Source organism: Capricornis sumatraensis, chromosome 2 (assembly GCF_032405125.1).
Source record: "Capricornis sumatraensis isolate serow.1 chromosome 2, serow.2, whole genome shotgun sequence".
NCBI lineage: Eukaryota > Metazoa > Chordata > Mammalia > Artiodactyla > Bovidae > Capricornis > Capricornis sumatraensis.
Genome location: NC_091070.1, coordinates 199,591,741 through 199,612,232, shown reverse-complemented (window position 1 = coordinate 199,612,232; position 20,492 = coordinate 199,591,741). Strand labels below are relative to the sequence as shown.

General features: G+C 36.8%; 1 protein-coding gene and 2 non-coding genes across 7 annotated transcripts in view; all 3 read right to left on the bottom strand.

The window, feature by feature from the left end:
• STIL (STIL centriolar assembly protein) overlaps window positions 1-20,492 on the bottom strand; it is a 48,235-nt gene that overhangs the window by 13,236 nt on the left and 14,507 nt on the right. For 3 of the 5 annotated variants that reach the window (XM_068964689.1, XM_068964690.1, XM_068964692.1), the window contains 6 exons: window positions 17,112-17,262; window positions 15,068-15,177; window positions 10,815-10,929; window positions 8,788-9,753; window positions 5,523-5,688; window positions 1,958-2,189 (listed from right to left, as the gene is read on the bottom strand). In XM_068964689.1, coding sequence (XP_068820790.1) covers window positions 1,958-2,189; window positions 5,523-5,688; window positions 8,788-9,753; window positions 10,815-10,929; window positions 15,068-15,177; window positions 17,112-17,262 — 1,740 coding nt within the window. Of the gene's footprint in view, window positions 1-657; window positions 669-1,957; window positions 2,190-5,522; window positions 5,689-8,787; window positions 9,754-10,814; window positions 10,930-15,067; window positions 15,178-17,111; window positions 17,263-20,492 lie in introns of all 5 variants that reach the window. The other 2 variants (XM_068964691.1, XM_068964693.1) reach the window with 1 other exon arrangement.
• Window positions 10,996-11,102, bottom strand: LOC138074674 (U6 spliceosomal RNA). Its single transcript, XR_011144500.1, has one exon. It is a non-coding gene; the product is annotated as a U6 spliceosomal RNA (small nuclear RNA).
• On the bottom strand, window positions 13,529-13,600 carry TRNAE-UUC (transfer RNA glutamic acid (anticodon UUC)). The gene has a single exon. It is a non-coding gene; the product is annotated as a tRNA-Glu (tRNA).

The window sequence follows — 20,492 nt, the reverse complement described above, 5'->3', positions numbered from 1 at the left end:
TAGTTATATGTTGGAATCCACAGAGGTGGTTAAGCGCCCTGAAAAAGCAATTAATTGCATTCTATCAGCTAACTCAGATCTGTTTCTGAAGTTAAACACCGCAATGGATTGGAGATTTTTAAAGTTCTACTTTCAGAGGGCAAAACTAATCCTTAAAAGTAGTCTACAATTTACGAAAGGAAAGACAGATAGAATAAATGTGGGTAACCACACGGAGAACAAATAAGGATGGCCACAGCTCATGTCTCTTTGTTCTCATTTTCTGTAACTGTTCCAAGTGAAATGTGAACTTATCTTGGGGGCTTACCCCAAACTGCTCTTCCTATCACCTAACATCTACGAAGTAGCTGATGTGGGGAACTAGACACGGGTTCAAGTCCTAAAGGTACAGAAATGAGTATGATCCACAACCTGTAGGAATTCAATCTAGTGGGGGTTGAGACAGGTATACAGATCTTTTTAATATACTGCAGTACATATTATGAATACTTAATTGAATTGTAAGGTTAAAACATACTCTCTACTGAGCAAAGCAGATAAATATTTCTGGTTTTCTGGAAGGGTGTTTGTTGTTCTAATCATTATTGTAATCAGATAATTTAAAATATCAAATATTACCAAAAGGCTTAAAATTTTAAAAAGTAATCAACTGTCTGCCCATGCCACCGCTACCACTGAATTCACGTCTTTTAAAACTATTTCATGTGATATTACACTGTGGTATTTTAACCCACTTTATTCCTTTACATTCAAAATGTATCCTACACCTGATCCCTGCCACTACTTCCAATTCCCAGGCACCTTCATCTCACTTGGTCTTCAATCTACTAACCGGTCTCCTTACTTCTAATCTTAACCCCCATCAGTTCACTTGCCACAAAACAGCTGGAATGGCCTTTAAAAAACAAAAATGATCATACCACTACATCATTTAAAATCCTCCCTGATGCTAATGAACACAGAATATATTCAGAACTTCTACATCCTACAAAGCCCTACATAATCTGAAGGCTTCTTTCACCATCTTACTTAATATAGCCACTTCACTCCCATGCCACTATCCTAGTTACACTCCACTTGGTCACCCTGGTTTATTTTCTTCAGGCAGTGGTCTTTATATGAAATTATATGTTTCCTGCTGATGCGGTTATTGTCTCCAGAACTCATGGAAATTCCATGAAGTCAGGAGCTTTGTCTGACCTACTGCTCAATTTCTAGGGCTTAGTTTTTTGGCAGCATATACCAGAAGCTCAAAGACTATTTGCTGAATTTGTTTACAAATTTGCAAAGGATCTGAATTACTTCAGAATCCTTATTTTTTTAATAGAAAATTTCACAATGAAAAACTTCAAACACAAGAGAGTTTAACAAATCACTATGTACAATCAGTTTTAAAAATTATCTAACTCAGAGTCTATCTTACTTCAGCTCTACCCTTTACCATATCTTGAATAACAGGGTACATCTCTCAGAAATAAAGACTCTGTTATTATGCACATATAATAGAGTATGTAAATCTTAAATTCAGGACCCTGGCTCCATCTGGGACCTAGTGTCAGACTCTCCAGTGAGGCCTGACATACGTATTTCTGATCTGCAACTGTTCTGGTTTAGACTGTTTTATACATCCAATGACTGACATCTGGGAATGGGCATAGAAGGCTCAGAATCGTCTTTTACAGGGAATTCCCTGGCATTTCAGTGGTTAGACGTCTAGTGGTTAGGACTCCATGGTTCCACTGCAGGGGGCATAGGTTAGATCCCTGGTGGGGGAAACTAAGATCCCGTATGACGAGTGGTGCAGCCAAAGAACTGTCTGTTCCATAGGAATCACATTAGGAAAGACACCATGAGAATACTTTTACAAAACAAACTGTTCCTGAGTTAGAATACCAGAGGAATATTAGAACTTAAAAAGAAAAAAAAGATGATGAATACTGAATCGAAGAGATCTTACTTGGATATACAAAGTTGCTGATTAAATTCTTCTTCCACAGCAACGTTACTCTCTTCAAAACTGGGAATATCAACAGCTTTTAACGAAGATGCACTACCTGGAGTACTTGTGACTTCATTATTAATATCAACAGAAAAATTCATGTCCTCACTGGAAATCTTGGTATCATCTTGCCTCAGCTGAGATTCAGGCTCTTGATCGTCACCTGCCGCATTCCAAAACAAGCTGGCACCTGGGGAATAGATGATTTAACAGATGCAGAAACAGACAATTATCGAAAACAATTCTCTGACAAACTTTTGTTAAGTAACATTAGCTATATTAACACAATTACCTAGAACTGTTTTCAGATTATATTTTCTCAGAAATGCCATGAAGAAATAAATGACAAGCGAAGAGAGGAAACTGAGTACAAAGGGAAAGAGGACCTTTCAGGCCCTGACTCTTCAAGAGGTGTGGCTCTCATGACGGGTTTTACCTGTCAAGGTTCTGAATATGATTTGGAGTATATATGTGTTTTGAAAACTGCTGTTCTGAAAAACAGGAGAAAATATATAAAATGCAAATCCCTGGGCTCTTTGATTTTGATTCTTAAACACAATCTTTATGAGACTATATTAGGGTTATATCAGATATATGTAATATAAGGCAAGTAAAAATCAAATATTTCCCAAATTTAATAGATCATTTGCACAACTATTTCATGTATTATTATTTGCTTACTGATTTTCTTTAAATCAACTCACTGTTTTACCGAGCTACATCATTTCTGTGAAATCATAAATTTTTCTGTGCTGCTGCTACTGCTAAGTCACTTCAGTTGTGTCCGACTCTGTGCGACCCCATAGATGGCAGCCCACCAGGCTCCCCCGTCCCTGGGATTCTCCAGGCAAGAACACTGGAGTGGGTTGCCATTCCCTTCTCCAGTGCATGAAAGTGAAAAGTGAAAGTGAAGTGGCTCAGTCCTGTCTGACCCTCAGCAACCCCATGGACTGCATCCTTCCAGGCTCCTCCGTCCATGGGATTTTCCAAGCAAGAGTACTGGAGTGGGGTGCCATTGCCTTCTCCGTTTTATGTGCTAGTTATATTTTTTTCTAATACTTATAGGAATAAATATATCTACACAGTATAAAATAGTAATCTGTATACTACACCAAATCATCTTTTGAATCTGAGCGATAAGCATTCCACATTTTGAGAAATATTGCGATACATACATGATTTAAAGAAATAAAGTTAAAACCAAAGACTAAATTCAAGTCAAAATTGTTTCCACTTTGAGCATCAGCTTGGGTGATTTTATAAACATAAATTAATAAAAGGATGATTTATTTTGTATTCACTAAGCATTTAAAAAAATCCCTGGTCAGGAATCTAAGATCCCGCAAGCCACACAGCACAGCACCCCCCAAAAATAAAAGGACAATTTAGAAAAAATACGTAAGTGCTGTTACTCTTCCTGAACACCACCAATGTATACCCTTAGGAATTAAGTATTATCATGGAGAGCCATTTAATTCAAATGACTAATAATTCATTTTTCTGCATATAAGTCAAAGCTCTAAATATGACTATATGAGGTTTCAAAATATTTGAAATATACGTCATGCTTGAAAACTTGTTTCAAATAATTTCAGGATATCAGTTTGATTTAGGCATCAGGCTAGGTAATGAGATACAAGTCAATAAAAGTTTACAGTCTAGTGACAGATACAGATGATGAACAACTGGAATATAGTAAGTACAGCACTTCACGAGAGGACATAGAAGGAAACCGCACTTTTTGGTTTATCTCATAATACTCCTTTACCACCACCCTCTACAACACACATATGCAGGAAACTGTCATCCTTGCAATTAACAAAGATGGGACTCCAGCAGATATGTCCCTATTACATGTTTCTCAATCCCCTTATAATCCAAACTAGACCATTCAGGTTCTCTGCATTTTGAAGTTGAGACTGAAGGATCATAATGTGGTTTGTGTACATGGGTAGAACTGTATAAAAGAAACTCTGGGGCTCTGGGTGAGCTGTATTTTAAAATGTAAAGCAGTGAAGACTCCAGATAAGAGTTGATAAAACAGCCATGTGTAATAACTGGATACTCCAATGATTTCTAGTTTCTACGTCTAGTTTTTCTCTGAAGTCCAGCCCAATTCTTGGCCTTGGTTTTCATGAAACATCCCCATATCCTTCCAGTAAATTCCCCTTCCTTGCTTAGTTCAAAGTTTCTTATGTTACTTGCTGCTAAAAAAATTCTTAACTTAGTAATACCTGAATTTGACTTATAAACGTACATGAGGTTCCCGCTACCCTCCCTCACTGCTGCCCTCTTCATGAAGTTTAGATAACATCTGGGTACAGATAAAGAATACAGCAATCTGTCTTCCTTGTTAATGCTCTCTCTCAAATTTGTATTCTCCAGCCTCAAGCCTTCGTCTGTTACTGTCACAACTCTTATGTCATCAATCCACTCCAGTCTCCTAACATTTGAGTATCACCAGCTACACTTCCAAAATAGCTCAGTCTGAACAGATATTTAGACTGAACTCATCTCCTCTCCTCTGCTTCTCTAACTTGCCTCCCTCTGTCATCCAAGCTCAAAATCATGAAGTAACTTTCATTTTCACCTTTAATAAATGTTTAATTTTGGAATAATTCTAGATTCACAGAGAAGACAAAACAGAGAGTTACTGTGTATTCCTCACCCAGTTCTCCCTGTTGTTAACATCTTACATTATCATGGCACATTTTTCAAAATCAAGAAAACAGTGTTGGTACATTACTATTAACTAAAACTCCAGACTTTGGATTTCACCAATTTTTCCAGTAATGTTCTCTTTCTGTTTCAGTATCCAATCCAGGATAATCACACAGCATTTAACTAAAGTAACTTGAATCTTCCAACTGCCATATCCAATTAGTTTGGATCTACTGATTGGATCTTAGTCTTATCAACACTGTACATGACTCTTCCTCTTCAGTCTTACAACCACCACCTTGCTAGACATCTTGCTAGATACTGAACACACAAAAATGTTCTTAAAGATCTCATAGTCTGATTGTGAGGAAATATGTAAACACATAGATCTCATTTATATTATTGATTTTTTAAAAGGCCTTCTATTTTGCTTATAAGATGAAACAGACACGGCTTTGTGAAAGATGTAGTAATGGCTCTCCGTGACATAGTAATGGGTAGAGTATTAGACAACTCAGAACTCTGCGTTGTTTCTCTGAGCCCGTAATTTTTCTACCAATCTGTTCTGCCATCTCTCAATTCCACCAAGATCCTACATTCCCTTCAAGGCCAAGAATCAATAACACTGCATGGATGAAATCTTCCCTGATCCCCTAAACCACAGATGACTTCTCTCATTAGAACTGGGTCCAGCTTGGAAAAGCAGCAAAAACAAACAACACATTACGTTATGTGGTTTCCAATCTGTTTTCAGGTAGAGTTTTATTTCATAAAGAGTAAAATCACACAAAGAGTTAAGTTACCCATCACCTTGGTTTAAATTCTATGTGTACTATGTACAAATTAAGAAAAATGAAATTACCTGTGCTCACAGCAATGCTTACACTTTTTCTCATGTGCAAAGCAGGGGGAGACTGTGCTTCCATGGAAACCAACTCCATTTGTCTTGCAGCTTGCGTTGTGTCTTCAACAGTGGTTGTCTTAGAAGAACAGGGCTGCAGAGACTGTGCTTCTAACAAACGCTGAATCTGTATCAATTAAAAACACTTTTTATGTATGTTTATGAGAGTGAAGTAATCAACCAAACTGACAGAAGAGTTTAAAAATGAATTACAAAGTGCTCCAGTTATAAATAACTGACTTTTAACTATATTTTCTCACATTTCAACTAGATTATATCATAAAATTTATTCAATGCTGAAAATCATTGTCATTAGTTATTAAGAAGCATTTACATGGGCTACCTATTAAAAGTAAAAACATAGGTGCTTAGATCAACATTCATAAATTGACACTCGTGTAGAAAAGCCTTAATGCTAACACTCTGACATTTTATTTCTATTTCATTTATGAATCAAAAGTAAGATAGAGGGGATTCTCTAATTCTACATACCAAATGTGAAAAATTATTTTACACAAGATTCATTTTATAAAGGTCACCCAGAATTGTCCATGTTTGGTCATGCTGAAACTGGAAATATTAATAACAATCTCTAACACTGAGTGCTTCCTGTTTACAAGACATTACAATAAGAGCTTTTATGTATGATTTTTACAACCACCCTGTGAATATGTACTACTAGCAAGCACAGTTTACAGAGAAAAAACCTGAGGCAGTATAAATAAAGTTACTTGCCCAGGTCACATAATTAACAAGTAGCAAAGCTGAAGTTCAAGCACCAAAAGCTTCCCCTCCTACCATAAAACTTATCCCTTTATAGGGGGTGGGAGGGATGCTCAAGAGGAAAGGAATATATAGCTATGACCGATTCATGTTGTACAGCTGAAACCAATACAACATTATAAAGTAATTAGCCTCCAATTTAAAAGAAAAAAAAAACCAACTTATTCTTTGTAAAGTATACAATTCCATAGTTTTTAGTATATTCTCAAAGTCTGTGGAGAAGACAATGGCACCCCGCTCCAGTACTCTTGCCTGGAAAATCCCACGGGCGGAGGAGCCTGGTAGGCTGCAGTCCATGGGGTCGCGAAGAGTCGGACACAACTGAGCGACTTCACATTCACTTTTCCCTTTCCTGCATTGGAGAAGGAAATGGCAACCCACTCCAGTGTTCTTGCCTGGAGAATCTCAGGGACGGGGGAACCTGGTGGGCTGCCGTCTATGGGGTCACACAGAGTCGGACACGACTGAAGCGACTTAGCAGCAGCAGCAGCAGCAGCAAAGTCTGCATCCATCACCACCATCTAACTCTACAACGTTTTCATTAACTTTGCAAAATCTTTGTGCCCACTAGCCGTCACTCTCCACGGCTCCAGAATCTAGCCTCTGGCAACCACTCATCTACTTTCTATCTCTATATGTGTGTGTGTGCTAAGTCACCTCAGTCATGTCCAACTCTTTGCCAACCCTATGGACTGTAGACTACCAGCCTCCTCTGTCCAAGGGATTCTCCAGAGAATACTGGAGTGGGTTTCCATGCTCTCCTCGAGGGGATCTTCCCAACCAAGGGATCAAACTCACATCTCTTCTGTCTCCTGCTTTGACAGGCAGGTTCTTTACCACTAGTGCCACCTGAGAAACCACTGTATCTCTATAGATGTGCCTATTCTGGACATCTGACAGAAATGAAACCAAACAACACGTGGCCTTATATCTTGCTTTTTTCATTTTCATAACATTTTCAAAGTTCATCTGTGCTGTAGTACCTATCAGTACTTTATTCCTTTTGATGAGTAAACTATTCCCTTGTATATATAATGTCACATTTGTGTTCATCTATTCATCAGTTGATGGACTTTGGATTGTTTTCACCCTTGGCTATTACAAACAGTGTTGCTATAAACATGTGTGTAAAAGTTTTTGTGTGGTCATATTTTTTCATTTCTCTTAGATATACATCTAGGAGTGGAAAAGCCTCCTCTTTTAAGCACTGTAATCATGTTTCCCTATAAGTTACACTTTGTATTCAACTCATCTCATTAATTTTAGCAGATTAACTTTATTAAGTTAAGAAGGTTGCCATTTCTTTCTCCAGTTGTCTTCCCAACCCAGGGATCAAACCTGGGTCTCCTGCATTGCAGGCAGATGCTTTACCATCTGAGCCACTAGGGAAGCCCTTAAGTTACACTGCTGTATTCAACTCATCTCATTAATTTTAGCAGATTAACTTTATTAATATAGGAAAATAAGTATTTTCAATAAATTATTGACATCAGTAGAAATATAACCTGCATTAATAATACAAAAAGGCATATGTACTTATAGTGGTTCAGAGCATGGACTTTAGTGTCATAAGGACATAACTTAACTCCTACTCTGTTACCTTTCGGAAAAGCTATTTAGCCACTGTGAGATTCAATATTACCTAAAACTAAGGTAGTTGTAAGGACTAAGAGACAAATAAGATAATTGTAATTTGCTGATTGTTTACTAAAGCTTCATCCTACACTAAGCACTTTAGATAGATAGACAGGTGTGTGTGTGTGTGTGTACATATACACATATAAATTCATTTAACCATCAGATCTATATATATTAATAACACCAATCATTATTCCCAATTTACAGCTGAGAAAAGTGAGGTTTAGAGAAATTGCATAGGAAATACTTGATAAGACATTTACTACAAAGTTATAGAGATTAAACTAAACGGTAGTAGTGCTGGAACAGAGAGGCAGATCAATGGAGAGTACAGTATAGAAATAGATACAAACACATGATGCTTTCATTATAAAATAAAAAGTAAATTTTTAAATCATTAACAAAAAGATATATTATTCAGTAAATATATGGAGTCAGTCATCTAAGGATAAAAAGAAAAATGTTTTATCTAGTGTAACAAAATAAAATAAAGCAACAAATAAAACCCTGATTGTTGTTGTTTAGTCGCTAAGTCATGTCTGACTCTTTTGCAACTCCATGGACTGTAGCCTGCCAAGTTCCTTCCATCCATGGGGTTTCCCAGGCAAGAGTAATGGAGTGGGTTGCCATTTCCTTATCAAATCCTCATTTTCCTAATGTGTAAAACATCAGGGCCTAGAATCCAGTTTCCAGGGTCTCTTCTAATTCTGACATTCTACAATTCTACCTCATAAACTATAGTTACTGAAGAGTTGCCAGTTACTTTTTAAAAATTCAAGAATTTAAGAGAAGAAAGCTAGCAAACCTGGGCTTGAAGTAGTCGCAGCTGCCTGTCTTGCTCTGTGATGAACCTATACGCATCTGGAGACAGTCCCATCATTCCATCATCTGACCCAGTCTTGGGTGTGTGCACACACACTGCACAAGGCCACGGGTTACAGAAGTCCACGTGTGGAGGCAGTCTTGCCACAGGTGACGGTTCTACATTGCTGTGGGAAGAACAACCCCCCATGTTTCCCTGAGGTCTCAAGGCTATAGGACTACTTGAAGAAAAGAATGCATTATGGTACTGAGCTGGACATCCACCTGGATGAAATAATGAATGTTTTTGAAGGGTTTCAGACTTGAGGTCTTGAACAGATCCTACTGTATTCATTCCTTGCCAAGAATTTATTGGGCTATACTGAATATGGCCACGATGCTGACAACAACTGCAGACATTTGTGGAATAGTAAGACGGTGGCGGGGGAGTAGGTATTTGAAATTCCATCGGTCTTCCTGAATTATGGGGTGAAAAAACAAAATTGTGTGGGTGGGACTGTGGGGCAAGAGAAGACTGCTTGGAATTAAACGTGGAGGATCTTACAGGATACTCTTCTTTGTGTACATTTGCAGCAGAAACTGTTTGAAGCTTTTCAGATGTATCTGAAGACAGTCCATTAAAAGAGGGCTTACTACTGTTCCTGATATGAGAGTTCCCTTTCTTGCAGGTAGACAGCTGTCTTACTTTGCAGTGTCTCAAAGGAGCAGTGTCTTGGTTTAATTGATTTGGTAGCCCTCTGAAGGAAGGCTCTCCAGCTTCTGCTTCTGGTCTGTGTTTCTCATCACAAAGCTGGGGTTGTGACTGCTCAAGGTGCTCAGAATGGTTAATCAACAAAGGAGGATTTTCATTATTCACCATTTCCAATGGGTTGGGCACAGGGGTTGGTTCTATGGAGTTTCCATCCAACACAAGTGAAAGTTCAGGAACTGATGGCTGGATCTTAGAAACCTATAAGTGGGAAAGAAATGAAAGAAGAAAAAGTATCTTTCAGGAGAATGATATATGCTTCATTTTCCTTAAGCTAGTATTTTCCAAATTGTATCCAGTTATTTATTAAAAAGTGTTGATTATTTACACAGTTGACAAATATCTGCTGGGCATCTTCTATGGGCTAGTACCAGGAACACAACTGTCAACAAAATAAATAAGGTCCTTGCCCTCACAAACTTATTTAACAATGAAACTCTTTTCACTGGAACACCAATTGACGTTGCTTAGATTATAGAACTCAAAATGGGAAGCAGACTTTTTTTACCCTCTCTGCAAAAACAAAAAAATGATCAGACCAGATGCTCCAACACATCTAATAAAGAATCATGTTTTTTCATCTTAATAAGAAAGGGCCTTCCAGTAAGTGTTTCAAAATATCATACTAAGTGAGATTATTCACTGCTATTCTTATTGATATCAACTAAAAGAGCTGGAGAGCCAAAAAGAGTAAGTAAAGTACTCGCTGTGGTGAATTTGGTTATAATATTAATTTAAGAAAACTTTCTCATTCCTTTTTCTTGTAATAATTAGTCCAATTAAGACAGAACAATTCTAAAATAACCCACTAGTTCGCCTCAATAAAAAAAATTCTGATGGGTTGTTAGCAATCTCCAAAAGCAAGTAGAATGTTTTCTCAAAATACGGTGATAAGAAGCAATGTCAAGTTCTGGTGATAGTATAGAATGTTGAGTCTACATGGGTTAAAAGCACCAGATTCTGAAACAAAACCTCTTAAACTACTAGTCTATCCAATCCTAAACTTCCTGAATTCCAGCTTTACTACTTCCTAGTTATATAATCCTAGGGAGCTAACTTAACCTCTTTCCCTTGGTTTTCTCTGGAAATACTATACTTACTTATTACAATATGTGTACATACTTATATATATTATTACATATGATAATTAAATGTACCTGTGAGGAATATATGGTATTCATCTTTATATATTATTGAGTGCTTTAACATGAACAGACTTTTAGGTTTCTAATTGTAAAGGTGAGTTCTAAGACCAGTGATACCTTCTGACTCACTGGATGAGGACTAGGAATTGGTCTTGGAGAAACATCTTCATCTTCAACACCAGAGTCATGATCATTCGTTGGCATTTTCCCTGGAGGTAACTTCTGGGAAGAGCTAAAGAACAGAGGGGAGAAAAAGTAAGTCTTCAGTAATCAGTATTCATTTGTTCTTTTTTTTAAAAAAAATCTGGAACACTTCATGAATTTGCATGTCACAGTTGCACAGAGGCCATGCTAATCTTCTCGGTATCATTCCAATTTTAGTATATGTGCTGCTGAAGTGAGCACTCTTCTTTTGTTTTGAAGCTGAATAAGGTCCTTTAATTAGACACAGTAGTGTCTTGACCACTTAATTTAGTATCTGACAACCACAAAGTATTTTATTTTTCAAGCTAGTGTCAGATGATCAGGAAAGTTGAGCCAGTCAGACTCATGCTTAATAATTTATCCCCTTCTCTTGACCATGGCAAGTTTAACCCATTTATTCTTTTTTTTAACTTATTTTTTTTTATTAAAGTATAGCTGAATCACAATGTTGTGTTAATTACTGTTGTACAGCTAAGTGACTCAGTTATACATAGATACATACACATTCTTTTTCATATTCTTTTCCACTATAGTTTAATCACAGGATATTGAATATATTTCCCTGTGCTATACAGTAGGACTGTGTTGTTCACCCATTCTGTATATACCCGTTTGCACCTGCTAATCCCAAACTCCCAATTCAGCCCTCTCCAACCCACTTGCCCCTTGGCGAGCACCAATCTATTCTCTATGTCCCTGATTCTGTTTCTGTTTCACAGACAGATTCATTTATTTCATATTTTAGATTCCACATATACCATACAGTATGTGCCTTTCTCTTTTTGATTTACTTCTCTTAGTATGATCATCTCTAGTTGCATCCATAACCCAGTTATTCTTAAGTCATAATAAAGCAAATTACTGAGCATTTTCTGAATTAACCACTTTAAGGAGCATAGAAATACATAAGATATTGAATTTACCGTAAAAAAACTATCATCTGATGAAAGAGATGTATACTCACTATATTAAACATAATACATTAAACACTCACTGTGTTAGAAAGAAAAATCAAGCAAGGAATTACATTTTCCTATGTACTTATATCTGTTATGGTAAACTACTCTGAGACTAACTGAAGTACCTCCTTCCATTTAGTCAGTTGTAGTTATTGTGCCACAAGTATCGTGCCTCAATAGAACACAGAAAAAGTTTTGAGTGTTGGTACTGAACTTCAAATGCTGAAATTAGAGTTTAAGACTAAGATTTGAAAGACTATATACATCAAGTTTTTGTGCATCAGAGACATTACTTTGCCAACAAAGGCCCGTCTAATCAAGGCTATGGTTTTTCCAGTGGTCATGTATGGATGTGCGAGTTGGACTGTGAAGGAAGCTGAGCGCCGAAGAATTGATGCTTTTGAACTGTGGTGTTGGAGAAGACTCTTGAGAGTCCCTTGGACTGCAAGGAGATCCAACCAGTCCATTCTGAAGGAGATCAGCCCTGGGATTTCTTCGGAGGGAATGATGTTGAAGCTGAAACTCCAGTACTTTGGCTACCTCATGTGAAGAGTTGACTCATTGGAAAAGACTTTGATGCTGGGAGGGACTGGGGACAGGAGGAAAAGGGGACGACAGAGGATGAGATGGCTGGATGGCATCACGGACTCGATGGACGTGAGTCTGAGTGAACTCCGGGAGTTGGTGATGGACAGGGAGGCCTGGTGTGCTGCGATTCATGGGGTTGCAAAGAGTCGGACACGACTGAGTGACTGAACTGAACTGAAACTAAATAAAATCTCAATAAGATGAGGTAGGGAAGATGACAGAAAAGCCAGAAGGAAGCTAAGAGAGTTTAGACATTAATGGAATTTTGAAGAAAGGGTCCTGTCTCCGTAGCAGGCTGAACAACAGAAACCCTTAGGCAGATGTGGAAGATCTGACAGCAGAACAGACCTTTGTCCCAAACCCTGGTAGTCTGGAGAGGCAAACACAGAGTTCTTTCTGTGCCAAGGTGTTGCAATGAAACAATCCCACAAAGCTCTCCTGCCATACCCAAGAAGGACGTGGAGAATACAGAATGACATTCCATATGCCTCCGCGCAGCATGGACAAGACACAGAACCAGTGACCTGAACAGGTTAAAGAGGTTGCAGCAGGAACCTGCACAAACCGACTGTCAAAGATCAGATGCAAAAGAAAACATCTCAGCAGATGGCCAAGTGGTGTGGGTGGATGAGAATCACGTCACCCCCCATCACCAGTAGTGGCACAGTGCTAGCGAAAGTGTTAGTCGCTCAGTCATGTCTGACTCTTTGTAACCGCATGGAAGCTAGTCCGCCTGTAGGGGAGCATGGTGGGCTACAGTCCATGGAATTCTCTAGGCAAGAATATTGGAGTGGGTTGCCGTTCCCTTCTCCAGGGCATCTTCCCAACCCAGGGATTGAACCCAGGTCTTCTGCATTGACAGACAGATTCTTTACCGTCTGAGCCACCAGGGAAGCATAGGGCATAGCATTAGTCCCCTCTAAATTACATGAAACCTCAGCAGAAACAGGAAAAACAGACCTTGAATTGATTGAAATTTGGCTTCCATAACTGTGCATAATGATTAAGAGGGGCTCAAAATGGAAATTAGGTACGTTACTTTTTAAATTTTGGCCATCCCACATGGCTTGTGGATCTTAGTTCCCTGATCAGGGATCGAACCCAGGCCTCAGCAGTGAAAGTGCTGAGTCCTAACCACTGGAACACCAGGGAATTCCCCCAATTACTTTTAAAAAGAAAACAAGTGGGCACAGTTTCAATCCCTAGTTGGGGAACTAAGATCCCATATCCCGTGTGGTGTAGCCAAAAATTAAAAAAAAAAAAAATTAACTGTGAGCTTTTTTTAGCACTCAAACAAAAAGAAAAAACTTGACCTATAATTTCAACAAAAGTTATCCAGGGATAAACATTTTACAAAAATTCAAATCTAAAAATGACTGATCCTTATCTAAGCTTTGGTCAGAGCTGAAAACAGGCATTGTTTTTCAACAATGTTAAAGAAATTACCAAGCATCCCCTTAACTTGGCTTTTTCTTCCATAAACATTCAATAAAATCTTGAAAAAAGCTTTAAACCTTCAGTCAGTGGTGGTGTTCCTGCAAGTCTATAAGAATATAGTTTTCTGGTGACCTAGCCTGTTTCAAGGATAACTTAAAATGCCCAAAGATAGAGCTTACTTCAGACATCTTTCTAATCCCCAGAATCTGTGAATATGTTAGTGAACAAGGAAAAAGGGAGTTTACAGATGTCCTTAAGGTAAAGAATCTTGAGATGTGGAGATTATCCTAGACGATCAGATGAGTTAAATGTAAACACAATGGTCCTTATAAGATGGAGTCAAGATAAGAGTCAGGGAAGGAGATGTGAGGACAGAAACAGAAGTCAGAGAGAGAGATTTGAAGATGCTATGCTTCTAGCTTTGAAGATGGAGTAAGGGACCACCAGACAACAAGGAATGCAGGTAGCCTCTAGAAGCTGGAAGAAGGAACATGGATTTACCACTGAAACTTCTGAAGAGAATGCAGCCCTACCATCACTTTAATTTTAGCTGCAAAGGCCCATTTTGGACTCCTGACTCCTAGAACTAGAAGGTGATAGATTTGTATTATCTGACGTCAGTAGGTGTGTGGTAATTTGTTAGACTAGCATTAACAAATCTCTCTATGCACTAGTTGGTTCTATTTCTTTGGAGAACCCTAATATAAAGGGAATATTTAGTTTACCAAAGTAGATATTGGACCCAAAAAGTCACAAGCCATTATTTAATATTCTCCAAGTGCATTTGCTTTAAAAGTTTTCTGTTTTAGGGAGAGGAGTTATTTTTACAGTAGGAGTTATTTTTATAGTAGTTTATCTGATAGCCCTAGGTTTAATACTACAAGGAAGGGAAGACAGAAGGCAAACAAAAACAGGATGTTTCTTCTTAAGTAAGATAATTTCTTGACAAATACTTTTGTTCCCCTATGCAATAAATCAAGTCAAATGAGAACCACATTAGAGTTGTCACTTCATTAAAATTATCATCCAACTTACAAATATGAAGGAATGCATTTAAAGTAAGGACACCTGTGGTATAAGATTTACAAACAGTTCCCTCAGAAATAACTGGGGACTTACTTTAATTATTAAAAACTAATGAAAGTAATAAAAAAAAAGTATGATAATAAAAATATCTTTTACCTCTTAATTGAAAGATTCTTAGAAACTTTTTTAAAAAACTCTCTTTCTGCATTCTGGTCTTCAGCGCTCAGTTCAAAACAGATGGGATTTTTGTCAGAAGGTTCAACATTCTGAAATAAAGTAGGTCATACTTTGAGATGTGACTTAAATAAACACCAGAGAATACTATGTAGATGAAAAGTAGCTCTGAAACACTGGGTGGGAAGGGGAATTATGATTTCTGTAACTGTAATCTTTCTTTAAAAAAGTTTTTTAATTGAGATATAATTGACATAACATTATAATACTTTCAGGTATACAACATGATTCGATATTTGGATATATTGTGAAACACCCACCACAATTAAGTCTAGTTAACATTCACCACCATACAGATAATAAATTTTTTCTTATGATAAGAATTTTCAAAATATAGTATAGTATTATTAACTATATTCACCATGCTGTATATTACATCTCCATGACTTACCTACTTTAAAACTGCAAGTCTGTATCTTTGGACCACCTTTGGCCATTTTGGCGACCCTCAAACCTTCGCTAACCCTTATCACTCTCTTGCAAATCACTGATTTGTTCTCTGTGAGTTCAACAAAATGTTTTAATTTTTTTAAAAATATTCCACATATAAGTGACATATGGTATTTGCCTGTTTTGTTAATTTCACTTAGCATAATGCCCTCAAAGTCCATCTATGTTGTCACAAACAGCAAGATTTCCTTTCTTTTTTATGGGTGAATAGTTTTCCATTATATAAACATGTGATATAATATAAATCATATTTTCTTTATCCATCCATCCGTGGACACTTAGGTTATTTGAATGCCTTGGCTATTGTAAATACTGTTGCAATTAACATGGTGGTGTGGGTATCTTTTTGAGTTAGTGTTTTTATTTCCTTTGGATAAACACCCAAAAGTGGAATTACTGAATCATATGGTAGTTCTATTTTTATGCAACCTTTTAAAAAACTATCTATTTGCTTACTATATAAATGAAAGTGAAAACTTAGCTTCGCTATATAACTTACAACTTAAAAACCAGATTCAATTAAATAGTAACTTTAAACTGAGGATACAATCTGAAGAATAAAATGAGTGAATGATATATGTCTCTAAAATGGAAATAAGTAATTATACATCAAAAATGATTATGCTTATAATTAAAATACAAAAACTTGATTCATGAATTAATACAACCTATAAATGAAATTAAAGGCACAAAATAAGATCTGAGTAGAAACACACCGTTATTTAGGGATTGTCAATATTTTTGTAAAATGATACATAATTTTTTTTTAGAATTATTTTTTATTATTGGCCTTAGAATGTTTTTCTTAAAAGAATAAATTTAATTAAAAAAAAACCTTTAGTATATATATATTTATTTATTTATTTGGCTATACTGTGTCTTAGCTGTAGCATGTGGGATCTAGTTCCCTGACCAGGAAGGAGCACAGAGTCTTAGCCAATGGACCACGAGGCAATTCCCAGCCTTAGAATGCTTTTACATAATGACACTTATGGTTTCAAAGACCTGTTTTTTCTGTGACCATTTCCTAAATGTATTTTTATGTATATTATTCGATACAGCAACAATCCACTCTGATTCCAAGGACCACATATTATAGATGCTGATTTTTAACTATGAGAAATCACTTTTTATACCCATAATTTAAAAAATTAACTTTCAGGACAAAGGAAACACTAAGATCACAAATTAACTCTCAACATCATAAAATGAAACAACACATGAATTCTTTATATAGCTTTAAAAGGTTTTAGAAAAACATGGAAAAGTTACTCTGTGGATAACATTTGATCCTGTATTAGAATTTGGTTCTGAAGGTTATGTCCTAAAATTTACAAAATGAAATTAACCATAAATGAATAAAGTTAATATTAAGTAAGACTGATCAAAAATAAAGAAAGCCTAATACTTTGAGTTACTATTTTAAAGGGTAGAGACCATTGGGTTTATAAGGCCAATATACAACAACATATAACTAAATAGTCATTAGTGTGCTAGGTGATCCAATCACACTTACTTTGAAAAGGCGTAAGGTTTCCTTGCTGGTTAGTAGCTGGAATCGAAGGTCAGGTAACCTGCCATCACAAGGGAGGCATTCATAAAATTCAGGGTCCTTATGTGTCACAGAATAGAGAACTATGATGAAATTTCCAGATTCTGAAAACACCCTGGACAAAAAAAATGCCATTTACTTAAAATTTATTGAAAATAACAAAAGCACATCAAAGAGTTCTATGTGAGTCTCTCAACTTAGTTAACAGACTAAACAGTCCAATTTTTGGAAGAAAACTGCTTACTTTTCCCTGACCAGGTACTGAACCTACACACCCTGCAATTAATTTTTACTGGAGTATAGTTGATTTACAAGGTTGTGTTAGTTTCTGCTGTACAGCAAACTGCATCAGTTACAACCCCTCATTTTCAGATTTCCTTCCCATTTAGGTCACCACAGAGCATTAAGTAGAGTTCCATGTGCTCTGCAGCAGATTCCCATTAGTTACCTATTTTATACATAGCAGTATATATATGTCAATCCCAATCTCCCAATCCATCCTATCCACCACCCCCCTTGATATCCATAGGTTTGTTCTCCCCATCAGTCTATTTCTGCTTTGCAAATAAATTAATCTGTATCATTTTCCTAGATTCCACATATAAGTGATATTATTTGATTATGTTTTTTTCTTTCTGACTTACTTCACTCAGTATGACAATCTCTAGGTCTATCCACATCTCTGCAAATGGCTGAATTTTGTTCCTTTTTATGGCTGAGTAATATTCCATTATATTATATATATGTACCATATATTCTTTATCCATTCCTCTAATGATGGACATTTAGGTTGCTTCCATGTCCTGGCTATTATAAATAGTGCTACATTGAACATTAGGGTGCATAAACCTTTTGGAATTACAATTTTTTTCCAGGTATATGCCCAGGAATGGGATTGCTGGGTAATATGGTAGTTCTAATTTTAATTTTTTAAGGAACCTCCATACTATTCTCCACAGTGGCTGTACCAATTTATAATACATCCTCAGCAACAGTGTGGAGTTCCCTTTGCTCCACATCTTCTCCAGCATTTATTGTTTGTAGATTTTTTGATGATGACCATTCTGACCGGTGTGAGGTAATATCTCATTGTAGCTTTGATTTGCATTTCTCTAATAAGTGATGCTGAGCATCTTTTCATGTGTTTGTTGGTCTGTATGTTTCATTTGCAGAAATGTCTATATAGGTTTTCTGCCCATTTTTTCACTGGGTTACTTGGTCAATCTTAAAGGAAATCAGTCCTGAATATTCACTGCAAGGACTGATACTGAAGCTCCAATACTTACTGACGTGAGGAACTGACTCACTGGAAAAAACCCTCATTCCAGGAAAGATTGAAGGCAGAAGAAGAAGGGGACGACAGAGGATGAGATGGTTGCATGGCATCACCGACTCCATGGACATGAGTTTGGGCAAGCTCCAGGAGTTGGTGATGGACAGGGAAACCTGGCGTGCTGCAGTCCATGGGGTTGCAAAGAGTCAGACACAACTAGCAACTAACTCATACTGACTGCTTGGTTTCGATATTGAGCTGCATGAGCTGTTTATATATTTTGGAGATTAATCCCTTGTCAGTCACTTCATTTGCAAATATTTCCTTCCATTCTAGGGGTTGTCTTTTTGTTTGGTCTATGGTTTCCTTTGCTGTGCAAGAGCTTTTAAGTTTAATTTGGTCCCACTTATTTATTTTTGTTTTTATTTTCATAACTCTAAGAGATGGGTCAGAAAAGATCTTGCTACAATGTACGTCAGTGAGTGGTCTGCCTATGTTTTCTTCTAAGTTTTACAGTGTCTGTCCTTACATTTAGGTCTTTAATTTATTTTGAGTTTATTTTTGTGTATGATGTTAGTTGTTTAGTTGATCAGTCATGTCTAACTCTTTGCGACTCCATGGACTGTAGCTAGCCAGGCTCCTCTGTTCATGGGATTTCCCAGGCAAGAATATTGGAGTAGGTTGCCATTTCCTTCTCCAGGTATGGTGTTAGGGAGCATTCTAATATCAGTCTTGTACATGTAGCTGTTCAGTTTTCCCAGCACCACTTATTAAAGAAGGTTGTCTTTTCTCCATTGTATACTCTTCTGTTTGTCATAGATTAGATGACTATAGGTGTATGGGTTCATCTCTGGGCTTTCTATCCTATTCCACTGGCTGATATTTCTGTTTCTGTGCCAGTACCATATTTTTTCATACTGTCTTGATTAATGTAGCTTTGTAGCATAGTCTGAAAGACAGGGAACCTGATTCCTCCAGATCAGTTTTTCTTTTTCAAGATTGCTTAGGCTATTTGAGGCCTTTTGTGTTTCCATAAAAATTGTATAATTTTTTGGCTCTATAATTTTTTGGTTCTAATTCTGTGAAAATGCCACGGGTAATCTGAGAGGGATTTCACTGAATCTGTAGATTACTCTGGGTAGTACAGCCATTTTTACAATACTGATTCTTCCTGTCTAAGAACATAGCACATCTCCCTGTTTGCATCATATTTGATTTCTTTCACCACTATCTTATAGTTTTCTCAGTACAGGTCAGGTTAGACAGGTTTATTCTTAGGTACGTTATTCTTTTTGCTGCAATGGTAAATGGAACTGTTTCTTTCATTGCATTTGCTAGTTCTTATTTGACAATCTTGGATTTCTTTCCATGTCACTATTCTATACTATACCTTTGATACTCTTATTCTTTGCTAGTTACTATCCAGTAATATAACATATAGATGTGCTATTACTGATTCACGTAGACATCTAAAAGTAGAAATTTATAGTATTTCACTACTGTAAACAATGATAAAATGAATATTCATTTTGTTCACTACATGACTCAACAAATATTTGTAAAGTAATCAAGAGTCCTTAAAACACACACCAAAACCCAGTATTTAAAAATACTTTTAGTTAATTCTCTACTCTGTAAAATGTTGAATGAAAATGATTTGGGGATCTATTATACTATTAACAAAATAAGGCAGTGGGAATTCAGGAGGCAGAATGCCCATTCTGTTCAACTCCTCGCTTGAGAATCAGACAAGACCACTGATCAGAATGCTGTTAAGTATCAACCTAAGCTATGTCAAGCGATACTGATGCCTCCTTGGTTAAAGGGTGGCATTATAGTCCAGGTATCAAGGAAATTGCCTAATGCTTCAGACTAACAGAGAGAGCTTCAAAAATAACTTTGCTGAGCATTTACTATCAATAAGTAATTAAAGCAAGACCAGTCACTGATAATAAAACTTAACTGTACTAATATGCCAAAATGAACATTTAATTTATGTTTTATTGCAGGGAAAATTAATTGTATTTTATAATTAGAATGTAAAAAGTAGAAATGTAAAAGCTTCTAGAGAT